The sequence below is a fragment of the Sorex fumeus genome, unplaced genomic scaffold (assembly GCF_029834395.1).
Source record: "Sorex fumeus unplaced genomic scaffold, SorFum_2.1 ptg000122l, whole genome shotgun sequence".
Taxonomy (NCBI): Eukaryota; Metazoa; Chordata; class Mammalia; order Eulipotyphla; family Soricidae; genus Sorex; species Sorex fumeus.
This window is the reverse complement of record NW_026606179.1, coordinates 8183312-8202818: the sequence shown is the minus strand read 5'-3', so window position 1 is coordinate 8202818 and position 19507 is coordinate 8183312. Positions and strand designations below refer to the sequence as shown.

Below are 19507 nucleotides of genomic sequence, written 5' to 3'. Positions count from 1 at the left end.
GGGTTGACACTGAGCACTCTGCTCAGGTTGCTGGAGGCGAGCAGCTTAGCCCTCTTGCACACTGCACGGGGCGCTTAGCAGTGCTTCAAAATCTGCTTCCAATCACTGGGACACCTCTCACATATGCTGGACCCTCCCTCGGGACACAGGCACAGGCACCTCTGCCCAGTTCAGAGCAAACACACACTGTCCTCCCGTTGTTCATCGATTTGCTCGAGTGGGCCCAGTAACATCTCTATTTTGAGACTTGTTGTTACTGTGTTTGGCATATTGAATACGTCACAGGTAGCTTGCCAGGCTTTGCCATGAAGGCAAGATACTCTCGGTAGCTTGCTGGGCTCTCTGAGAGGGGCGGAAAAATCGAATCCAGCTCAGCCAGGCTGGCTGTGCAAAGGCAAATGCCCTACCGCTGTGCTATCGCTCCAGCCCAGTTCCGAGCACAGACTTAATTTCTGTTCCTAAATTTCTGGCTACAATGCTAGATTTAATTCTGGGCCCATGAACCTGGAGTTTAAAAATGCGAATTTACGTGGGGGGAGGCAAGGTGGGCAGGCACTGCCTTTTGCAGGATGCTGGGCAGAGAGAGGCACACAGCAGGCTCAGTAAACATCTGCTTCCCAAGGAGGTGTCGGTTCCTGTGTCTCTTGTGTCTCCACAGGCCAGGGGACCTGCCTACTGCATCAGACTACTGCCCCTTTACAAGTGGGTTCTTGTGGCTGAGTGACCCAGAAAGAGCGGGGTGGTGTCTAGGCCCCATTTTCTGGGACCTTAGGTTACTTGCCCCCAGAAAACGGATTCAGCTTGCTGAGATGCCGGCGAGGGAATGAAAAAGCCAACTAAGCTGGCACTGCAAGATTTCACTTAGTGTATCCCCCTGCGGTCTTCCGCACTCAGCTTTCCCAGGAGCGGTCAGACTCACTCTCCCCCACCCCCAGTGGCGCGCTCCTGGCGTGGAAATTTCGTGATGCTCCCTGCTTGGGCGTCGGGGGAAGGGGGAGGGGGGGAGCTGTAAGGGGCCATCGCGCAAGTGCGGCACCAGCCTCCTCCGCAGACAGCGAGCTCGGACTCTTGGAAGCGGCTTGCAGGATCCGCCAGCCCGGTGTCGGCGTTCTAGCCGAAGGCCGCTCGGCCCCCGATCCTCGCCCTGCCGGCCGCGCCAGTCGCCGGCTTCTTCCTCCACTCTCCACGACTCTTTTCAGACGCTCCCCGGCGCTGAGCAAAGGCGGCGCTGCCGCTGCTGTTCGCGGGGCGAGATTTCGCACGCGGGTGGGTGATCGCGCGGCCCGGGCCTCTCAGATCCCGGGCGTCCGCGGTGAGACAGAGGGTGGCCGCGTCTGCACCCGCGGCCTGGCGCATCTCCCGCAGGGGCCATCGCCAGCTTTGCTCCCCTTCCCACCCAGAACAAAAGGCGGGGGCGGGGGGGCGCATCTTCACGCGTGACCTTCCTCCGTACTGCGCACGCGCCCACCCCCTCATTTCCGCCCCCTCCCCCGATACGGGGAGGGGCCCTGCTCGCCCACGAGTGCGGGAGAGGGCACCGGCGGGGGTGGGGAGGCGCAGCACGTGGGCCAAACCCCCCACCCCATGCTGAGAAGTTAGGCGTCACCCTGTCCTTTTTGGGCTGGCAAGAGAGGGGGCCCTCCTAAGGGTCTGTCCCTCACGGGGAGCCCTGGTGTCGGGACCGGCCCCCCCCCCCCATTCCAGAGCAGTCACGGAGACACCCAGCAGTGGCTGCTCTTTCTGTCCAGGACCCCCGAAGTGCTCCCTGCCTGGGGTCCCCCGAGGCCACACCATGAATGACCGAAACAGCCGGAGGTCAAGTGAGGAAACTGGTCCCCCCTCCAGTGCCTGCCTGGGGTGGGGGGCGACTGCGCACTGCCCTGGGTGACCCCTGGTTTCTCGTCTCCAGTGAAGAAGGACTATGAGGCCTTGGAGATCTCCATTCCGTTCGATGAGACACCCCACCTAGACCCACAGATCTTTTACAGCCTGAGCCCTTCTCGGGGAAACTTCGAGGGTGAGTGGGGGATGAGGGGAGGGTCAGGGCTGCAGGACTCGGGACTCACCAGGGCCTCACTATAGTACTGTCCTTAGAGCCCCAGGAGCCCACGTCCCCCACAGTGGCGCTGATGAATGGGGTGCGTGCGCAGCTGCACATGGCCCTGGAGAGGAACTCCTGGTTGCAGAAGCGCATCGAGGACCTGGAGGAGGAGCGGGACTTCCTGCGCTGCCAGCTGGACAAGTTCATCTCCTCTGCCCGCATGGATACAGGTGAGCAGCGTGTCTGATCTGACCCCACCTTCTCTGCCAGGGGCTGGAGCCTCCTACCTGTGTGTGAAGCCTCTATGTTCAGGCCTGGGCTGCGGGGACAACTTCTGCAGTCCCCCACGCTAATGGGTGCCTCGCTGCTGCCCTAGCCGCCACCTGCACCCACCACTCCTGTGCGTGTCCCCACGTCCTGGCCTTCAGCTTATTCTGGTCTCTTCCCCATTTCTGCAGAGGACCACTGCAGGGTGAAACCGGGCCCTCGGCGGACCGAGGGGGACAACCGCGGTGGAGCTGTGGCTGAGGCCTCGGACCCTGAGTCCGCTGCCTCCTCGCTCAGCGGTGCATCAGAGGATGCAGGCACTGGTGACAGGAAACGGCTCAAGCAGAAGAGCAGCGCAGGGCGCCGGCGGTTTGGGAAGCCCAAGGCCAGGGAGAGGCAGCGGGGTGAGTGAAGGGAGGGTGGGATGGAAATGTGCCCTTGCCCCAGCCCGGTTGTGGTCCAGTTGTCACCTTCCCAGCATGAACACCCCCACCCCAGCCTCAGTTTCCCCATCAGTAATGAGGTGGAACTGGGAGCTCTTTCCTAGCCTTTCTGGGCTCTCCTCCCTACTGTCACGGACTGTGCCTGTCTCTGGACCTGCCGGGTGCCCCAGCCTTCCTGTCAGCCCCACTCTGCGGTCCCTCCTTACTCCCCACTCCCCGCCCTGCAGTGAAGGACGCTGATGGAGTCCTCTGTCGCTATAAGAAGATCCTGGGCACCTTCCAGAAGCTAAAGAGCATGTCTCGGGCCTTCGAGCACCACCGGGTAGACCGCAACACGGTGGCGCTCACCACGCCCATCGCTGAGCTGCTCATTGTGGCCCCAGAGAAGCTGGCGGAGGTGGGTGAGTTCGACCCCTCCAAGGAGCGCCTGCTCGAGTACTCGCGCCGCTGCTTCCTGGCGCTGGATGACGAGACACTCAAGAAGGTGCAGGCCCTCAAGAAGAGCAAGCTGCTGCTGCCCATCACCTATCGCTTCAAGCGGTGATCTCCCGGCGGCCCTGCCAGCCCCCGCCTCAGCCCAGGGGCCCTTTCTGCCCTCCCCAGACACTGCCCCCTCGCACGTCCCCACGCACATTGCGGACTCTCCAGGGCTGGGGCGCGTCTCATGATGTGCTCAGCCCGTGGGGCGGCTGGCCGGCCCCATCTGCAGCTCCCCTCCCGCATTTTGGGGCCACCTCCGAGTTTCCATGAGAGAGTTATTCAGAGTTTAAATTAAAGAGAGACGATAAAATTTGGAGTAAGTTAGGACTTGGTCTCTTCGCGGGGAGGGGTGGCCGTTGCCACGGCGACGGGGGCGCTAGGGGTTTCAGGCAGACGTCGGCCAGGCGGGGACGGGGAGACGGGGATGACAGGGTGTAATTAGCCTCCTGGAGGAGAGGGGGTGGCCGGGAGCAGAAGCAGCTGTGCCCCGCGGACTCCAGGCCGCTCCGAAAAGGGGCGTGGACGCCACACCACCAGTCATCTGAACTGGACCTACGGTGGTGTTTCGGGTGGCCGGCTGGCAGAAGGGGGCATTTCCAAGCGCCGCAAGCCGGGAAGCGATAAAGTCTACGAGCCGACTCACTAATGTGGCCGCCAAGCCGCCTGCTGCGCCTGCGCGGAGAGGGCAACGCGTGCGCGCTTACGCAGTTGCCACGGCAACCAGGAGGGGGCGCCCTCGCTTAACGGTTGGGAATTAAGTACCTTTCACCGTAGGAAGGGAAAATCTAGCGCACGCGCCCTAGGGGCCGTGTAACCCAAGGACCAACCTCCACGCAGGCGCACAACCCCGTCTCGCTCCCCGCCGCTTCCTTCCTGCGCAGGCGCACAAAACCGCGCTGGCAACCTCCGCAGCAGCCGCGCGCACCCTTCACCTCGCTCTCTACTTTTCACTCGCGCAATTTCCTGGCGCCTTCTGCGAGATCGGTCTTTCTTGCCCCCCGTCCCGCTCTCCCTAGCGGGAGGGCTAGGTGCCGAGAGCCGGGATCCCGCCCTTTCCCCGTATCCCTTCCCCTGACCCACCTCGCCTCCGTCCTCCCTCCCTTTACGGTGCCCGAAGCCGGAAGGAGCCGAAGCGCCCGACGGAAAAAGCCGAAGCGGTCCTCGCGAGGGAGACTTCTCCGAAGCGCTGGCGGAAGGAGCCGAAGTTGTGCCAGAGGGGAGGAGTGAGTGAGTGGCGTGTCCGAAAAGAGCCGAAGTCTGGAATCGCGCTTAATCTCCGCCGCGGCCCGAGGGCAAGTGCCGGAAACATCCGGAAAGGCGGAAGTCCGGGACGGTTAGGATTGTCGGAAGTGGCCTACTGCTTGCACCGCGACGGTGAAGCCAGGGAAAATCTGCGGAAGCGACCACAGGGCAGGGACGGTTTGCATTGTCGGAAGAAGCCGAACCTGTGTTTGGGAGGGAGGGGGCTGGCTCAGAGGAAGACGAGGACATACGGAAGCACCCGAACTTTGAGGCGCTCAACTCCGGAAAGTTACGAAGGCCTGGGACACCGGCGAAGCTCTTGCCTCGGACCTTTTCGGAAGCAGCCACAGCCGTGCTCTCCCGACCCCTGCCCTCCACTGTCCGGAGAGAGCCGAGGCGTCCAGCCGCCAGGCTCCGGGGGCGGGCCAGCTCGCGGGTGGGTGGGCAGAGGGCGGAGCTGGGGCGGGCGGGCGGGCTGCCCGGGCCTTGATTAGGTGGGAGGCGGCGGCGCGCCGGCGGCGGCCGGAAGTAGCCGAAGCGAGCGGCGGAAGTAGCCGAAGCGGCCGGAGCGGGCGGGCGGCTAGGCCGAGAGAGAGCTGCACGGGGCCCTCCGCGGCCGCCTCAACATGTCGGACTTCGATGAGTTCGAGCGGCAGCTCAACGAGAACAAGCAAGGTGAGGGTGCCGGGGACGCGGGGCGGCGGGCGCGGCTGCTCGCGGCTTCTTTCGGTGCCCCGCGCCATTTTCCTCTGGCTTCCCCCCCGGTCTCAGACCTGCGCCGAAACCCCCCCTTAGCTCCCCGAGCGCGCTTCGCCCACGTGACCGTCCGGCGGGCCCCAGCGCTGTGCGGGGGGGGGCAGCAGGCGCGTGCGGGACGCATGCGCGCCCCGCGCTCCACGTGGCCTCCGCGGGGGCGGTCGCCTCCCGGGCACCTCGCCGGGCCCTCAAGCGCGCACGGCTTCTTCCTCCCTTTGCTTCTTCCCAAGTGACCCCCAGCGTCTGCAGCGGCGCTCGCCATCGCTCCTTTTTCTCCCGCGGCCTCGGCACTTCCGCTTCCGGCCGGGCCTGTGCCCGCTCTCCACGCCCCTTTGTTTCAAAATGGCGGCTGCGGGGTCCTTTCACGTGGGTCGGGCGCGCTCTGCATCCCGCCTCGCATGTCTCCCTTTCGGCCCGACTTCACGGTGTGGATGCAGGGACGGAGGCTCAGGGCCCCTGGGGCTGCCGCTCTGCCCCGCGGTGATTGGTGTCCGCAGACGTCGCCACACTCTGCGCGCTTCTCCGGGTGGATAGCCACCCGTCGGAGCCGGGGCGCAGGAGATGGGGTTCCCTCGCCTTGATGGTGGCCTGTCCTTGGCCGGGCTGGGGTAAGGGCAGGGTTCGGGAGGTGCCGAGGAGGCACCTTCACGTCCCCGCGCTTGAGAGAGGAGCAGCAGAGCCGTTTCTGGAATGAGGGCGGGTGTCCTTGTCGCGGGGTCCGCGCGCTTGGGTGGCTCCTGTCTGCCACCGTGTTAGTGTCCGGACAATCTGTCCCTCAGTCAACCCCTGGTTAGTGCTGACCGAGGCCTGAGCTCTGCTCGCCGCAGACCCCCAGGGTTTGTGCTCTCCCACCTAAGTCTCTTCTGAAGTCCGCCGGGGGCGGTACGGCCTCCGCCGAGCCGCATTCGGGGCCACTGGCCAGGCTGGAGCCCTCTGGAGTCGCTGGTGGTGGGCGCGAGCGGGCGATCCCAAGACCCAGCTGCTGGTCTGGGCTGTGGTGGGGGTGCAGGGCTGGGCAGGGGCGGGGCCAGCACCTCCTGCCCCCTACTTCTGCAGAGGCCCTGTTCCTCAGGGAACGTCATTGGGTCTCTTGATTCCCCAGCCTCTAGCTCTGCCCCTGTCAGGGACGGCCCTGGGGTCGGCCCCTCAGCCTGGAGGGGGACCCGGAGCCAGCCTCCCTGTCTTCTCTGGCTCCCCGACTCCTCCTGAGCGGCCTCAGGTACCTTACACCCCGAGCACCCCAGGCTCTGTCCCCTCAGGTAACGGCCCCGGCTCCCTCCCGGGGGTGGCCTCCCGGGGCTGGGGCACCTGCAGGGGGGCGGGCTGGGCCGCACGTCGTCCCTCCCGCTCAGCCCTGCCGCCCCCTGCCAGAGCGGGACAAGGAGAACCGGCACCGCAAACGCAGCCACAGCCGCTCTCGAAGCCGTGACCGCAAACGCCGTTCCCGAAGCCGCGACCGGCGCAACCGGGATCAGCGCAGTGCCTCTCGGGACCGGCGGCGGCGGAGGTGCGGGTGGGCTCTGTCCCCTGGTCTGGGTGGCCGTGGGGGGAGGGGGCGTGGGCTGGTGGGCGGCCTCACAGGCCGAGTCTTCTCCCCCCAGCAAGCCCTTGACCCGAGGCGCTAAGGAGGAGCACGGCGGACTGATGTGAGCCCCCCATTCCTGTTTGCCTCCTCCCTGCTGCCTTGCCTGACCCAGGTTGGGGGGGGGCTTGGGGGTTGAGGGGCCCTTAAAGGCGCTTCCAGACTAAGGTACCTGGCCTTGCTCCCTCCTAGCCGCTCCCCCCGCCATGAGAAGAAGAAGAAGGTTCGCAAGTACTGGGATGTGCCACCCCCTGGCTTCGAGCACATCACCCCCATGCAGTACAAGGCCATGCAAGGTGGGGGGTGCAGGGGGGGCAGTACAAGCCCATGCAGGGTGGGGGTCCGTATAAGGCCATGCGAGGGAAGTAGTGGATGGGGGGAAGCAGTACAGGGCATGAGAGGTGGGGATCACAGGAGCCTGCATGTGGGGCCTGATGCCATCTCATCCTGCTCCATCCCCCTGAAGCTGCCGGTCAGATTCCAGCCACAGCCCTGCTCCCCACCATGACCCCCGACGGCCTGGCTGTAACACCGACCCCAGTGCCTGTGGTGGGCAGCCAGATGACCAGGCAGGCCCGGCGCCTCTACGTGGGCAACATCCCCTTCGGCATCACTGAGGTAATGGTCTTCCCTTCCCTCCCGCCCCCTCCCCCAACCCTGTCCTCCCCGCCCACCCTCCCACCCTCGCCTGCACGGGTCAGAATCTGCTCCTGCAACCCCCCGGCCCCCTCCCAGATGGACCGTTGGAGTCGAGCCAGCCAGGGGCCGGGCTGGGGGTGGCCCTCTCCCCCTCCTCTTCCCCTCCTGTCTGCCCTCCTCAGCCACCCAGGGCTCAGCACACATCAGCCCCCACACTGCTCTGACATGAGCCTATCAGTGGAGCCTATCAGTGGAGCGAGACAGAGACAGAGAGGGAGACTCGACACACACACTCAGACGCTTTCTCACACTCTCCTCCTCTGCCGTCTGCCTTTCCCCCTGGTCTCCCGACCTCCCTCACCTCCCCTCCGCTCCTCCCCTCCCCCTCCCCTGGCCCCCCAAGAATCCCGAGATCAAAGAGTTGTTTCCATTTCTCTTTAAAGTGAAATATTGTGGGGCTGAGATCCCTCGTAGCAACAAAGTTTGCTACCATCGTCTAAGGCAAGTAAGGTCCATTCTGACTTTCTCAACCTGCACTTTGCTACATTTGATAAACCAGCCCCCGGACTCCAGGGCCAGATCCTCCACATCACTCTTTTCTCCTCCCTCCTCCCCCACCCGCCCTCCCTCCTTGCCCCCCCCACCCGCCCTGCCCCCTGCGCTCTCCTCCCTCTCCCTGCTCCTCCTCGTGCTTCTCCTCCGTCCTCTCCTCCCGGCTCTGTCTCTGTCCCTTGATTCTTCTGTTTCTCCCTTTGCCCTTTCATTTCCTTGTGGGATTCTCTCTCTCCATTTTCATTGTCCCTCTGGGCCTCTGACACCCCCTGTCAACACCTCCCTGCTCCTCCCTCTCTCCTCCTGCTGACCTCTTCCCCCCCCATGCTGCTCCCTGTCCCTTCCCCCACACCCCTCTGTGTCTCCCTCTCTCACCCTTCCCCTCCTCTCTCCCCTCCCTCCCCTCCCCGTCTCCTCTTCCTCTGCAGGAAGCCATGATGGACTTCTTCAACGCCCAGATGCGGCTGGGGGGACTGACTCAGGCCCCAGGCAACCCGGTTTTGGCTGTGCAGATTAACCAGGACAAGAACTTTGCCTTCCTAGAGGTCAGTGTAGCAATCGGGCAGGGGCTACTGTCACGGTGCCCTGCTGCCTCCCTTCCAGCTCTCACTGCCCTTCCCTGCCTTTCCAGTTCCGCTCAGTGGACGAGACAACCCAGGCCATGGCCTTTGATGGCATCATCTTCCAAGGCCAGTCACTGAAGATCCGCCGGCCCCACGACTACCAGCCCCTGCCGGGCATGTCGGAGAACCCCTCAGTCTATGTACCCGGTGAGTGGGCCCATGTGCTCTGCCACCCACCCCAGGGACAGGCCTGCCCGAGATGGTAGTGGAGTAGGATGGATTCTATCTCTGACATGTTTTCTAGTTCCCGTCGTTTTCATGGTTTTATAAATCGGATTTTTGTAGTTTCGTTTCCAAAAACCCAGATGTTGCCTTAGCTACACATTGTTGAAAAGCCAGCAGAGGGTGGGCTTCCCTAGACAGGATAGCAGCTCCACTTCCCGGCTGGCACCTCTGCTGGCATTGCCCCAGGCTTAGGGCCATGGCAGCGCCAGGCTGGCTCCCAGACCTCCAGCTGAGGGCTCGCATAGCAGAGGTGAGCGGAGGTGTTGGCCCCGGGCCCCTTACCCTGATGTCCGTCATGCAGGTAGTCTTGAGTGTTGGTAGCCGCTTTTCCCAAATGTGCGTCTCACTAGTGAGGGTAATGTTGGTCACAGAGCCGGGACTCGCCCTTCCCTTCCCTTCCCTAATCATCCGTGGGCATGTAGGCTGCACTCTCGCTCCAGAACGGGTTGTCTCGCCTGGACCCCCAGGGTGCGAGCCAGCATACCCTGACAGGGCATGTCATGGGGGCTGGGCTCCCCGTCAGGGCCCCGTCGGAGCAGACCATATGACCCTTCTTCCTCCTTAGGTGTTGTGTCCACTGTGGTCCCTGACTCGGCCCACAAGCTGTTCATCGGGGGCTTACCCAACTACCTGAATGATGACCAGGTGGGCCTCCCAACTACCTGACCCGACCCCCCCCCCCCCCCCCGCCCGCTCTCTCACTGATGTTCCCTGCCTGCTGATGGTTCCTGCCTACTGACCCTCCCCTTCCGCTGTAGGTCAAAGAGCTGCTGACGTCATTCGGGCCCCTCAAGGCCTTCAATTTGGTCAAGGATAGTGCCACAGGGCTCTCCAAGGGCTACGCCTTCTGTGAGTACGTGGACATCAACGTCACCGACCAGGTGAGCCCTGATGGCCCTTTCAGGACAGGCAGTGGGTGTAATGGTGGGGGGTGGCTTTTCCCCATCTCTCACCCCTTTGCCTTTCTCTCTCCCCACCCATGCCGCTGTGGGGTCCTGGGGCTCCGGGGGCGGTGCCGAGCGCCGGCCCTGACGAGGCCTCTCCCTGCGCCCCCCCTCGTCCTCCGACATAGGCCATCGCGGGGCTGAACGGAATGCAGCTGGGGGATAAGAAACTCCTCGTGCAGAGGGCAAGTGTGGGGGCCAAGAACGCCACGCTGGTGAGCCCCCCGGCACGTCACCTTCCATTGGCTAGCGGGGGGCGCGCGGGGGTGTGGCTTTGAGCAGTGCTGGCTCCGGGGGCTGGGGTGGGGCGGGGGGCCCGGGTGCAGGAGTCCCAGCTGACCGTGGCCTTGGCCCCACAGAGCACCATCAATCAGACGCCAGTGACGCTGCAAGTGCCAGGGTTGATGAGCTCGCAGGTACAGATGGGTGGGCACCCTACCGAGGTGTTGTGCCTCATGAACATGGTGCTGCCTGAGGAGCTGCTGGACGACGAGGAGTATGAGGAGATCGTGGAGGATGTGCGCGATGAGTGCAGCAAGTACGGGCTGGTCAAGTCCATCGAGATTCCCCGGCCTGTGGATGGCGTCGAGGTGCCTGGCTGTGGGAAGGTGCGTGCACCCCAGCCTGTCCCAGGACCCCACCGCGGTTTCAGCCTAAGCCCCAGCCCCAGCCCCTGCTTACCACGACTGGCTCCTGTCTTGGAGGGAGCTTCCACTGAGTTAGGCTGACTTGGGTGCTCAGCACAGGTGGGCTGCACTTCTGGGAACAAAACAGCTCTGGGCATCATTCAGTTAGGACTAAGGCTGGTGGTGGGCTTAGCTGGAGATGAGAACATGGTGCTGGTGAGAGTGGCAGGTCAGGGGAGCCTGGTTGCAAACCTGGGGTCTCCTGCAGGTACCCGGGAGGGACCGGGGAGACTCGATACCTTAAAGAGGGTATAGAGGGAAGTGGCACGTGGAGGTATTCGAGCAGAGCAGGGTCTCTGGGGCATCTGGGAAGGTAGGCAGCAGGGGAGATGTTGCCATACAGTACCCACCCCAGAGTCCTGTGGGGACATGAAATATGTGGGGCGGGACTGGGAGGACAGCCGATGGCCATGGTTGCTCAGGGGATCCCCAAGTTGTGACTGTAGACTGGTGATGAGGGTTGAGTGTGTTAATGGACTGTATGGTGTCCCCTGAGCATCAGTTCCAGGGAACGACCCTGCACTGTTTCCTGGGAGTTGGGCATTTGGGGGTGTGCAGTGGATGGGTGGCCACAGCCTCTCTTCCTCCTACAGATCTTTGTGGAGTTCACATCTGTGTTTGACTGCCAGAAAGCCATGCAGGGCCTGACAGGGCGCAAGTTCGCCAACAGAGTGGTTGTCACAAAGTACTGTGACCCCGACTCTTACCACCGTCGGGACTTCTGGTAGAGGTGTGGGGAGGGTGGGGCTGGGCTGGCAGGGGGTTCTCCCCTGCCCCCCCTCTTCCCCCTCTGAAGACACGGGCAGAGGAGTGACACCGATCAACAGCCGGCAGCAACTGGAATGGCAGCATTGGGGGGGGGGGCGGGAGGGGAGGGGGGCCTGGGGAAGTGCACATGACAAGTACCCACAGACGCAGAGGGTCGGGGTGGGCTGGGAGGGGTACACAGACGGGCAGGGCAGAATGGGGCCGCTGGCGCCCCTCCCCACAACAGCCTCTCCCCAACACCCCACACCCCACCCCCCCTTTACTTCCCGGCTGTAGAAAAAAGCGTGTTTATATTTTATGGCCAAAATATTTTAAATTTTGTTGCCTGCCCGGTGCCCTGCCCCTGGCCCCCGGCCCTCCCTGATTTCTTAGTTAATTCTTAGTGCCCCCACTCCCGCCTTGGCCTGGCCCCCTCATTGGCAGTTTCATATTTGCTAAGACGAATTTGCTCATTAAACATTTTGTTGTATTTTACACGGTGCGCCTGCTCTGTCCCGTGCTTGTCGGTAACCTCAGGAATGGGTGGGAGTCACGGTGCGTTCGGCGGCTGGCAGGGCTGACGTCACGCCACCGCGCCGGAAGTGATGTGCGCGCGACCGTGCGGTGAGGGGCGGGCGAGCCGCCACTTCCGCTTCCGGTCCGTCGCTCCTGGTTGCTTCCCGTCCTCTCGGCGGCTCAGCTCCCTTCGCGGCCCTGGGGCGGCGGGGCGGCGGGGCTGTGGGCGTGCGGCCTCGCGTGCGCCCGGACTCGCCCCGCTACAGCGCGCCGAGCGGGGCAGCGTCGCCCGCCATGACCCGCTGGAGCCCGGCGTGAGGGGCCGAGGTGAGCGCAGTCGCCGTCGGGCGCGGCCGTTGTGTGGTGGCACCGGGCGGCCTGTGCTGCCGGCGTGTGGGCTCAAGCGCGCCATTCCTTCGGTTCGGCCCGCTGCTCCTCGTCCTGGGCGCCTGACTCTCGGGGTCCCGGCGACGTCCGCGGCAGCCGGGATCGGTCTGAGCCCCACTCCGCTGCCGACCAGCTCCAGCAATCCCCTCGGGGGACCCCCGCGGGGCCGGGGCTGGGCAGTGGCCGTGACGCCGGCGCAGATGGTGCGCTGCCGCCCCCCCCCCCCCCCGCTTGCCGACGCCCCTGGCAATGGCAGGCTACCCTGGCTGGCCCGATAGTTCGGGACAAGTCCGAGATGCAGCTTCGGGTGGTGGTGCGACTGCGACCCTCTGCAGGTGTCCAGTTCCCGACCCTCTTGTTCCCCACCCCTGTCTCTGCTTTGCGGTGTTTGTGCCCCGCTATCCTGGACTCCAGCCGTGGCCGCCACCTCCCCTGGGATGTGGGTCAAGGGTGAACTCAGCCCCTCCCTCTCCATCTCCACCCATCCTGGTGCTGGGAAGGAGGGGGGCAATCCGTGCCAGCTGGGATTTGGGCTCAAGGCCGGTGTGTGTGTGTGGGGGGGGGGGGGCTAGTAATAAGCCTGGGGAGCCCTGCTGGGACTCCTGCTGGCAGCACAGCCCAGGGTTTCGTGGCCCCTGGTGCCGGGTTGGGGGGGTGAGGCTCTGTTCCCTGAAGAACTTGAAGTGGGGGACGCTTAGCAACTCTGGAAGGGCAGTAGGTGGATGTGGGAACCACAAGGAGGACCCAATAGGTGGGACCGTGTCCTCTCCGCCCCTGACCCATAGGATCTGTGGTCACTGGCTCCTGCATCCCACTCACTCCTCGCAACTCTCACTGACTGCCCTGAGTCACCATGTTCAGAACCTCTTCTAGAGGCTCCTCCTTTCTGTCCCACACCCTTTTGAGGTGTTTTTTTAAGCCAGCACTTCTGGGAAAAACTATCTAGAGCACCCTTGTCACTGTCCCAGAGGAACTGCTGCCTCAGCCTACATCACATGAAGTCACAGCAGCTGGGTAGGGGGTCCCCTATTGACAGGAGGAAAGTGGAGTTCTGGCTACTTTGCACAGTTGGCAATGTGCCCTTGGACGGTTCTGACTGAGCAGGAAGTGACTGACACACTTGAAGCACTTGGGATGGGCTGACAAGGGGCCAGCAAGTCCCAAGAAGTGTCAGATCTCGTGTGGGAGCCCAACAGTGGAGTGTCCCTATGTGTGCCCCATCTCCAGGCTCCACAGATGCTCTCTTCTCCCCAGATGCTGCGGTGACCTGCCAACTCCTCTGTGGCCCCGCTGTGGTTGCCTGGTCTTTTCTTGCTCTGGGGGTGCCCCTTGCCACTGCCAGCCACCATGTCCACCTCATCATTGCGGCGCCAGATGAAAAACATTGTGCACAACTACTCAGAGGCTGAGATCAAGGTCCGGGAGGCCACAAGTAACGACCCCTGGGGCCCATCCAGCTCACTCATGTCCGAGATCGCTGACCTCACCTACAATGTGGTGGCCTTCTCTGAGATCATGAGCATGATCTGGAAGCGGCTCAATGACCACGGGAAGAACTGGCGACACGTCTACAAGGTTGGTGTGGGCCACACGTGGAGTATTTACACTATCAGAGTGGGGTTTGGAAACTGGGGGTGCAGCTATACAGTCAGTGCAGGTCTTGGGGGAACTGGGTGCACGTCTCTGGCCAGTGCGGGCCTCAGCTGGGGATGTCTTCCTCTGGCAAGTGTCTCAGCTCTGTGCTCTGACTGGTCAGAAGAAGCTCTACTTCTGGGGCTCCCGGCAAAGGTCTGGGTCACTGTGCAGGGACCAGTCTTCTTTGAGTCCAGGTGCCTGCTGGTGTCCACATCTCTGGGCTTCTCGGGCCACCTGTAACATCCACCTTCTCTAGGCAGTCAGATGTGGGCCTCCTAGTACCGGGGCTGCCCCAGATCTCCCTTTGTTCTGCCTCCAGGCCAGGTCCCTAGGACAGCCTGAGGACCTGCAGCTGGGCCCTTGCTGACCAGAGCACCTTTCCCATTTGGGAAGGGAAGTCAGACCTAGTCTCAGAATACTGCTCTTCGAGACAGAGTTGGCAGCCCCACAGGCTTCTGGCACCATTGCTTGTCTCGGTCAGCTGTTTTCTTACACACGTGTGTGGGATACCACATCAAAAGGCTCATGTACGGTTCTGAGGGTTGTGATCAGAGGCTCTTCCCAACTGGCCAACCCTTGCAGTGGGGTGAGTCCTGCCTTACTCTGCACTGAAGCGTGTGGCCAGGGCCCCTGAGGGGTTCCTGCCAGTGCAGGTGACAGTGCACTCTCGGGACTGTGGCCTGGCCAGTGAGACCCAGTGTGACAAGTTCCTGTCAGTCTTTGCAGAGGGCCTGCCCAAGTGTGGCCAGGGCTGATGGAATAGGGTGTCTCTGAAGCCGGGTGTGTCCTGAGTGTGTTCCTTGTCCCTTGGACGCTGAATGGGCGGTGCCCTCATCTCCCAGGTGGCCAGGCTGAAGGTCAGGTGATATTTCCCTCTGTCAATGGAGTCTGCTGAGACGGGCTCTCATACCCATCTCAGAGATGGGGGTACTCACTGGTCACCGTGAGGCCATTTCTTTTTGGGGATGCCCAGGACCACCCCTGACTGACACACCAGGAATGGACTTTGCCTCTTGAGCCACATCCCTGAGCCATTTGTCCAGCTAGCACTTGAGGGAAAGTGGGTGTGGTCGGGCTGGTTCTGCTGGGGTGATGGTTCCAGGTATCTGGATCACTGGTAGGGATGGGCAAGTGCACAGGGCAGCGTGGCCCTGCCTCTGCTGACCTCTCAGGACCAGGCTGGCTTCCGGGGCTGCATGGCTTCTGCTGAGGTGAGGCTCCTTGACGGTGAATTTGTGCTCTTCCCTGATATGGGGTGTGTCTGCCGCACCCCCGTCTGCTTCTCCGCTCTGGGCGAGGAACTTCTTGCTTTGTGTGGCAACAGGCATATGCAGGGGTGATCATGAGGGGGTGAGTGTGTATAGCGGAGCATGTGTGCAGGGGATTGTATGTGTTCGAGGGCATGTGAGTTGAGCAGGGGAATGTATGTGGTGCAGGTGAGTGAGCAGGGGTGTGGGTGTGTGCGGGTGAGCGTGTGTTTGTGTGTGGGTGGGGAGGGGTGAGTGTATGGGGTGCTGAGCCTGAGGCTATGGCCTGTCCCCACAGGCCATGACCCTTATGGAGTACCTCATCAAGACGGGCTCGGAGCGTGTTGCACAGCAGTGCAAGGAGAACATGTACGCGGTGCAGACACTGAAGGATTTCCAGTATGTGGACCGAGATGGCAAGGACCAGGGTGTCAACGTGCGGGAGAAGGCCAAGCAGCTAGTGGCGCTGCTGCGGGACGAGGACCGGCTGCGGGAGGAGCGTGCCCACGCGCTTAAGACCAAGGAGAAGTTGGCGCAGACGGCCACGGGTGAGCCCTCCCAGGGCCAGAGAGCTGGGGACCTGAGGGTGGTTCTGGGAGGGTCCAGTTCAGAACATTGCCGAAGCTGCTGGACTGTGGGAAGCAGGAATCCTACCTATAACAGTTTCAGATGCCACATCGAAAAAGAGTAAATCCTGGAGGCCAACGTGAGGGTAATGGGCAGCTGCCTGCCTTGCACCTGGTATGCTTTAGTGCCTGAGTGAAATCAGATGCCCCAAACCCAAACCAAAAAGGTCTGGAAGCCCCACTGGGGGGTGGGAGGGGGGGCAGAGCAGAGCTCCTAGGCCACCTCCTGCTGTCCACGCTGGTTTCTACAGGGACTTTGGTGCCCTCAGCAGCCCCCAGAGCCCATCCCTCTTTATCTTGTGGCCCTGGCACGCTCGGGTGTGGCTGGATTGGCACCCTGCCTTGCTCTGCCTGTCTCTGTGCCCTGGCATCTGGTGGAGGGCGCGGGAGCTGCAGCCTCCCCCCCCCCCCCCTTGCTTTTCTCTTGCAGCCTCATCAGCTGCTGTGGGCTCCGGGCCCCCTGCGGAGGCGGAGCAGGCCTGGCCACAGAGCAGCGGGGAGGAGGAGCTGCAGCTGCAGCTGGCACTTGCCATGAGCAAGGAGGAGGCTGACCAGGTAGGGCGCCCACAGGTCCGCACCCCTGTGCCATCGCCTCACCTTCCCCTTTCTCCTTGGGATCTGCTGCTCTGTCCTCTGTCCTGACGGAACCTCGGGCTCAATTCTGCTCCAACACGTGTGGGCTCCCCCCTGCCCCCTTCACGCTCTCTGCTTCTCTTTTCCCTATCCCATCTTCTCCCCTCCCCCCATTCTCTCTTCCTTCCTTCTGTCTCTCCCCTCGTTTTCTGCTTCCTCATTTTCTTCCCCTGCCCCTCCCGTATTCTCTCTCCCTCTTCCCCCTCCCCCTTCCCCCTTCCTTCATTTTCTCTCCCCACCTTCTCATGCCCCCCCAGCCTGCGTTTCGCCCCTCACACTCTCTCTCCCCAGCCCCCATCCTGTGGCCCCGAGGACGATGCCCAGCTCCAGCTGGCCCTTAGTTTGAGCCGTGAGGAGCACGATAAGGTCAGAGAAGCCTTCCTCCCCCCCCAGGGCTCCCCTGAGCCCCCCCCAAGGCCCCCCCCGCCCCTTTCCCCGTATCCCCCAGCGGCGTGTGGAGCCGCGGGCTGTGTCGTCCTCTCCCTGCTCTTGCCAGAGCAGCATGGCCTCTACTCCTTGTGTGTCCCCCCACGCATCATCTACCCTTGTCCACCCCAGCTGTTCTGGTGGTCCAGGGCTCCAGGGTGGGGGGGACTTGGGTCGGGATCCCCCGCCCGACACTGTCCACGGTTCCCACAGGAGGAGCGAATCCGCCGTGGGGATGACCTGAGGCTGCAGATGGCCATTGAGGAGAGCAAACGGGAGACAGGGGGCCAGGAGGAGGTGGGCGTGGGAAAGGAGCCAGGAGGAGGGGGTGTGAGAAGGGGCAAGAGGGAGGGGGGTATAAGGGGGTAGTGGGGAGGGAGCCACGAGGAGGGGATGTGGGGAGGGCAGGAGGCAGAGAAATGTGCCCTTTCCCCGCTGTCCCTAACGCCCCTCTCTGTGCAGTCGCTCATGGACCTTGCTGACGTCTTCACGGCCCCAGCGCCTCCCCCAGCTGCAGACCCCTGGGGGTGTCCAGCACCCACCGCTGCCCCCACTGCAGACCCTTGGGCACCTTCTGTTCCAGCTGCAGACCCCTGGGGGGGCCCGGCCCCCACACCAGCCTCTGGGGATCCCTGGAGACCCTCTGTACCCTCTGGGCCTCCGGTGGACCCCTGGGGGGGTGCCCAGGCTCCTGCAGCAGGCGAGGGGCCCACGTCTGATCCTTGGGGGAGTGCGGAAGGTGAGAGCTGCCATCTACATGACGGGAGCCCAGTGCGGGGTGCAGACCAGACCCTGGGCCTGTCGGGGCTCGACAAGGCTCTCTGTGGGACCCTAGCCTCACTCCTTGTCCTCACCCAGGTGGGGCCCCCGCTGGCGGACCCCCTACTTCCGATCCCTGGGCTCCGGCCCCAGCCTTCTCAGACCCCTGGGGGGGGTCCCCTGCCAAACCCAGCACCAATGGCACCACAGGTACCGCAGGCTGGGGGGCTGAGTGCTGTCTAACCTCAGCGACGAAGGGTGAGGGGTTGACTGCTGTCTGGCCTCAGCTATTGGGGGGGGGGCTGGGGGCTGAGCGCTGTCTGACCTCAGCGGCTGGGGGTGGGTGAGCTGGGGGGCTGAGCACTGTCCAACCTCAGCGATGGGGGCGGGGGGCGGGGGGCGGGGCTGAGCGGTGTCTGATCTGCAGCTGCCACAGGCTTCGACACGGAGCCCGATGAGTTCTCAGACTTCGACCGGCTGCGCACGGCCCTGCCGGCGTCCGGGAGCAGCACAGGTAAGCCCCTGCCCCACACACAGCACCCTCTCTAGCACTGGCTGACAGACCCACTGCCCCAGTGCTGGACACCCCGTGTGCCGGGGACCCCTCCCGCCCTCCGTCTCCCCACTGATCCCCACTCTGACTCCTTACAGGGGAGCTGGAGCTGCTGGCCGGGGAGGTGCCAACCCGCAGCCCTGGGGCCTTTGACATGAGCGGGGTTGGGGGCTCTCTGGTGGAAACTGTGGGAAGCCCCCCGTCCACCACCCCTACCCCTACTCCTCCCACACGGAAGACTCCAGAGTCGTTCCTGGGCCCAAATGCGGCCCTGGTGGATCTGGACTCGCTGGTGAGCCGGCCCGGGCCTGCGGCGTCCGGGGTCAAGGCCTCCAACCCCTTCCTGCCCAGCGGTGAGTGCGCCCTGCCCCAGGGGGCCTGGCGGTGGGGACCTCTCCGTGCCACAGCCCCTCCTCCTTATGGCTGTCCCCTTGTCTGCAGGAGCCCTGGCCAGTGGCCCCTCCGTCACGAACCCCTTCCAGCCTGCACCCCCTGCGACACTCACCCTCAACCAGCTGCGGCTCAGTCCCGCGCCTGCTGCTCCTGGAGCGCCACCCACGTACATCTCCCCACTGGGGGGGGGCCCTGGCCTGCCCCCCATGATGCCCCCGGGCCCGCCGGCCCCCAACACTAACCCCTTCCTACTATAATCCTGGGCGGAAGGGGCGGCCGCCCTGGATGGCAGTGCTGTGAGTGCATGTGAATGGGGCCACCTCCCTTCAGGCCCTCACACTACACCCCTTCCCAACCCCCCCACCCAGGAGAGACTGAACGCAGGGAAGGGGGTGCTGGCCAGAGGGCCCTTTCCTGTGGCATTACAGAAGGCGGGACAGCGGTACCCCACGCACTCCCCTCCTTGCACCCCAGCAGCCCTTGATCAGTGTTCCACCCGCCCTCCCCTACCCCCTGCGCCCTCGAACCCTCAGTGATGATTTTGGCAACTTGGGGAATAAATGGCAATTGTCACGGGTGTGACGCCTGCTGGCCTTGCTCTGTGGGGCCATTGTGTGCTCCTGGGCAGAAGGGGGAGACATAAGACAGGAAGTTTGGGCCAGCTCACCGGCGAGTCCAGATCCACCAGGGCCCATCTCAGTGATAGTGCTCTTGAATTTGCGGGCGGGGGTTAGGGGAGGTCCAAGGCTCTCCCCTGCCGACATCCCTGGAGCACCTTTGACCCTACCCTAGGTGAGTCTCTTGCCCTGGTGGTGTGGGGACTGGGGGAGCAAACATCCCAGTCCAGTGCTCTCCAGGGAGCAGGGCGTACAGAGAGGCTAATGAGCCACAGGCGTGTTTGGTCTCAACACTTACAGTGACCCCATACTGCCCCTACTGTTGCAGTGCACACCATGTCCTGGTAACCTAGCTAGAGCTGGCATGTCTGCAAGTGGGGTGGCCCGGTGTCCCTCCGCAGACCCCAGGAAGCCCTGCTCACCTCACCCTGCACCCAGGAAGATTCATGGTGACCATGATACCTGCCAGAGTGGTGTCCTGGTACTGG

General features: G+C 63.4%; 3 protein-coding genes across 9 annotated transcripts; all 3 read left to right on the top strand.

Annotated features, from left to right (window-relative positions):
- Window positions 1-1665: 1665 nt before the first annotated feature.
- On the top strand, window positions 1666-3545 carry CCDC106 (coiled-coil domain containing 106). Of its 2 annotated transcripts, none has more exons than XM_056136335.1 (5): window positions 1666-1820; window positions 1910-2017; window positions 2095-2271; window positions 2500-2712; window positions 2979-3545. In XM_056136335.1, exons 1-5 carry the CDS (start codon window positions 1793-1795, stop codon window positions 3293-3295), a joined length of 843 nt encoding a protein of 280 aa, XP_055992310.1. In that variant the 5' UTR covers window positions 1666-1792; the 3' UTR covers window positions 3296-3545. The 2 variants fall into 2 exon arrangements, with proteins under 2 accessions (XP_055992310.1, XP_055992311.1); XM_056136336.1 differs by having other exon boundaries at window positions 1683-1815.
- Window positions 3546-4964: 1419 nt separating this feature from the next.
- Window positions 4965-11722, top strand: U2AF2 (U2 small nuclear RNA auxiliary factor 2). Of its 3 annotated transcripts, none has more exons than XM_056136283.1 (12): window positions 4965-5148; window positions 6601-6736; window positions 6831-6875; window positions 7004-7107; window positions 7278-7429; window positions 8431-8547; window positions 8634-8772; window positions 9416-9495; window positions 9609-9731; window positions 9923-9979; window positions 10154-10402; window positions 11074-11722. In XM_056136283.1, exons 1-12 carry the CDS (start codon window positions 5100-5102, stop codon window positions 11206-11208), a joined length of 1386 nt encoding a protein of 461 aa, XP_055992258.1. In that variant the 5' UTR covers window positions 4965-5099; the 3' UTR covers window positions 11209-11722. The 3 variants fall into 3 exon arrangements, with proteins under 3 accessions (XP_055992258.1, XP_055992257.1, XP_055992256.1); XM_056136282.1 differs by having other exon boundaries at window positions 9923-10009; XM_056136281.1 differs by having other exon boundaries at window positions 9923-10021.
- Window positions 11723-11915: 193 nt separating this feature from the next.
- Window positions 11916-18984, top strand: EPN1 (epsin 1). 4 transcript variants are annotated; one of them, XM_056135736.1, is made up of 11 exons: window positions 11916-12070; window positions 13385-13705; window positions 15311-15560; window positions 16069-16193; window positions 16563-16637; window positions 16911-16994; window positions 17160-17436; window positions 17556-17666; window positions 17884-17970; window positions 18108-18362; window positions 18451-18984. In XM_056135736.1, exons 2-11 carry the CDS (start codon window positions 13478-13480, stop codon window positions 18657-18659), a joined length of 1701 nt encoding a protein of 566 aa, XP_055991711.1. In that variant the 5' UTR covers window positions 11916-12070; window positions 13385-13477; the 3' UTR covers window positions 18660-18984. The 4 variants fall into 4 exon arrangements, with proteins under 4 accessions (XP_055991711.1, XP_055991715.1, XP_055991716.1 ...); XM_056135739.1 differs by having other exon boundaries at window positions 11919-12070; window positions 13358-13705; XM_056135740.1 differs by lacking the exon at window positions 16563-16637.
- Window positions 18985-19507: the final 523 nt, after the last annotated feature.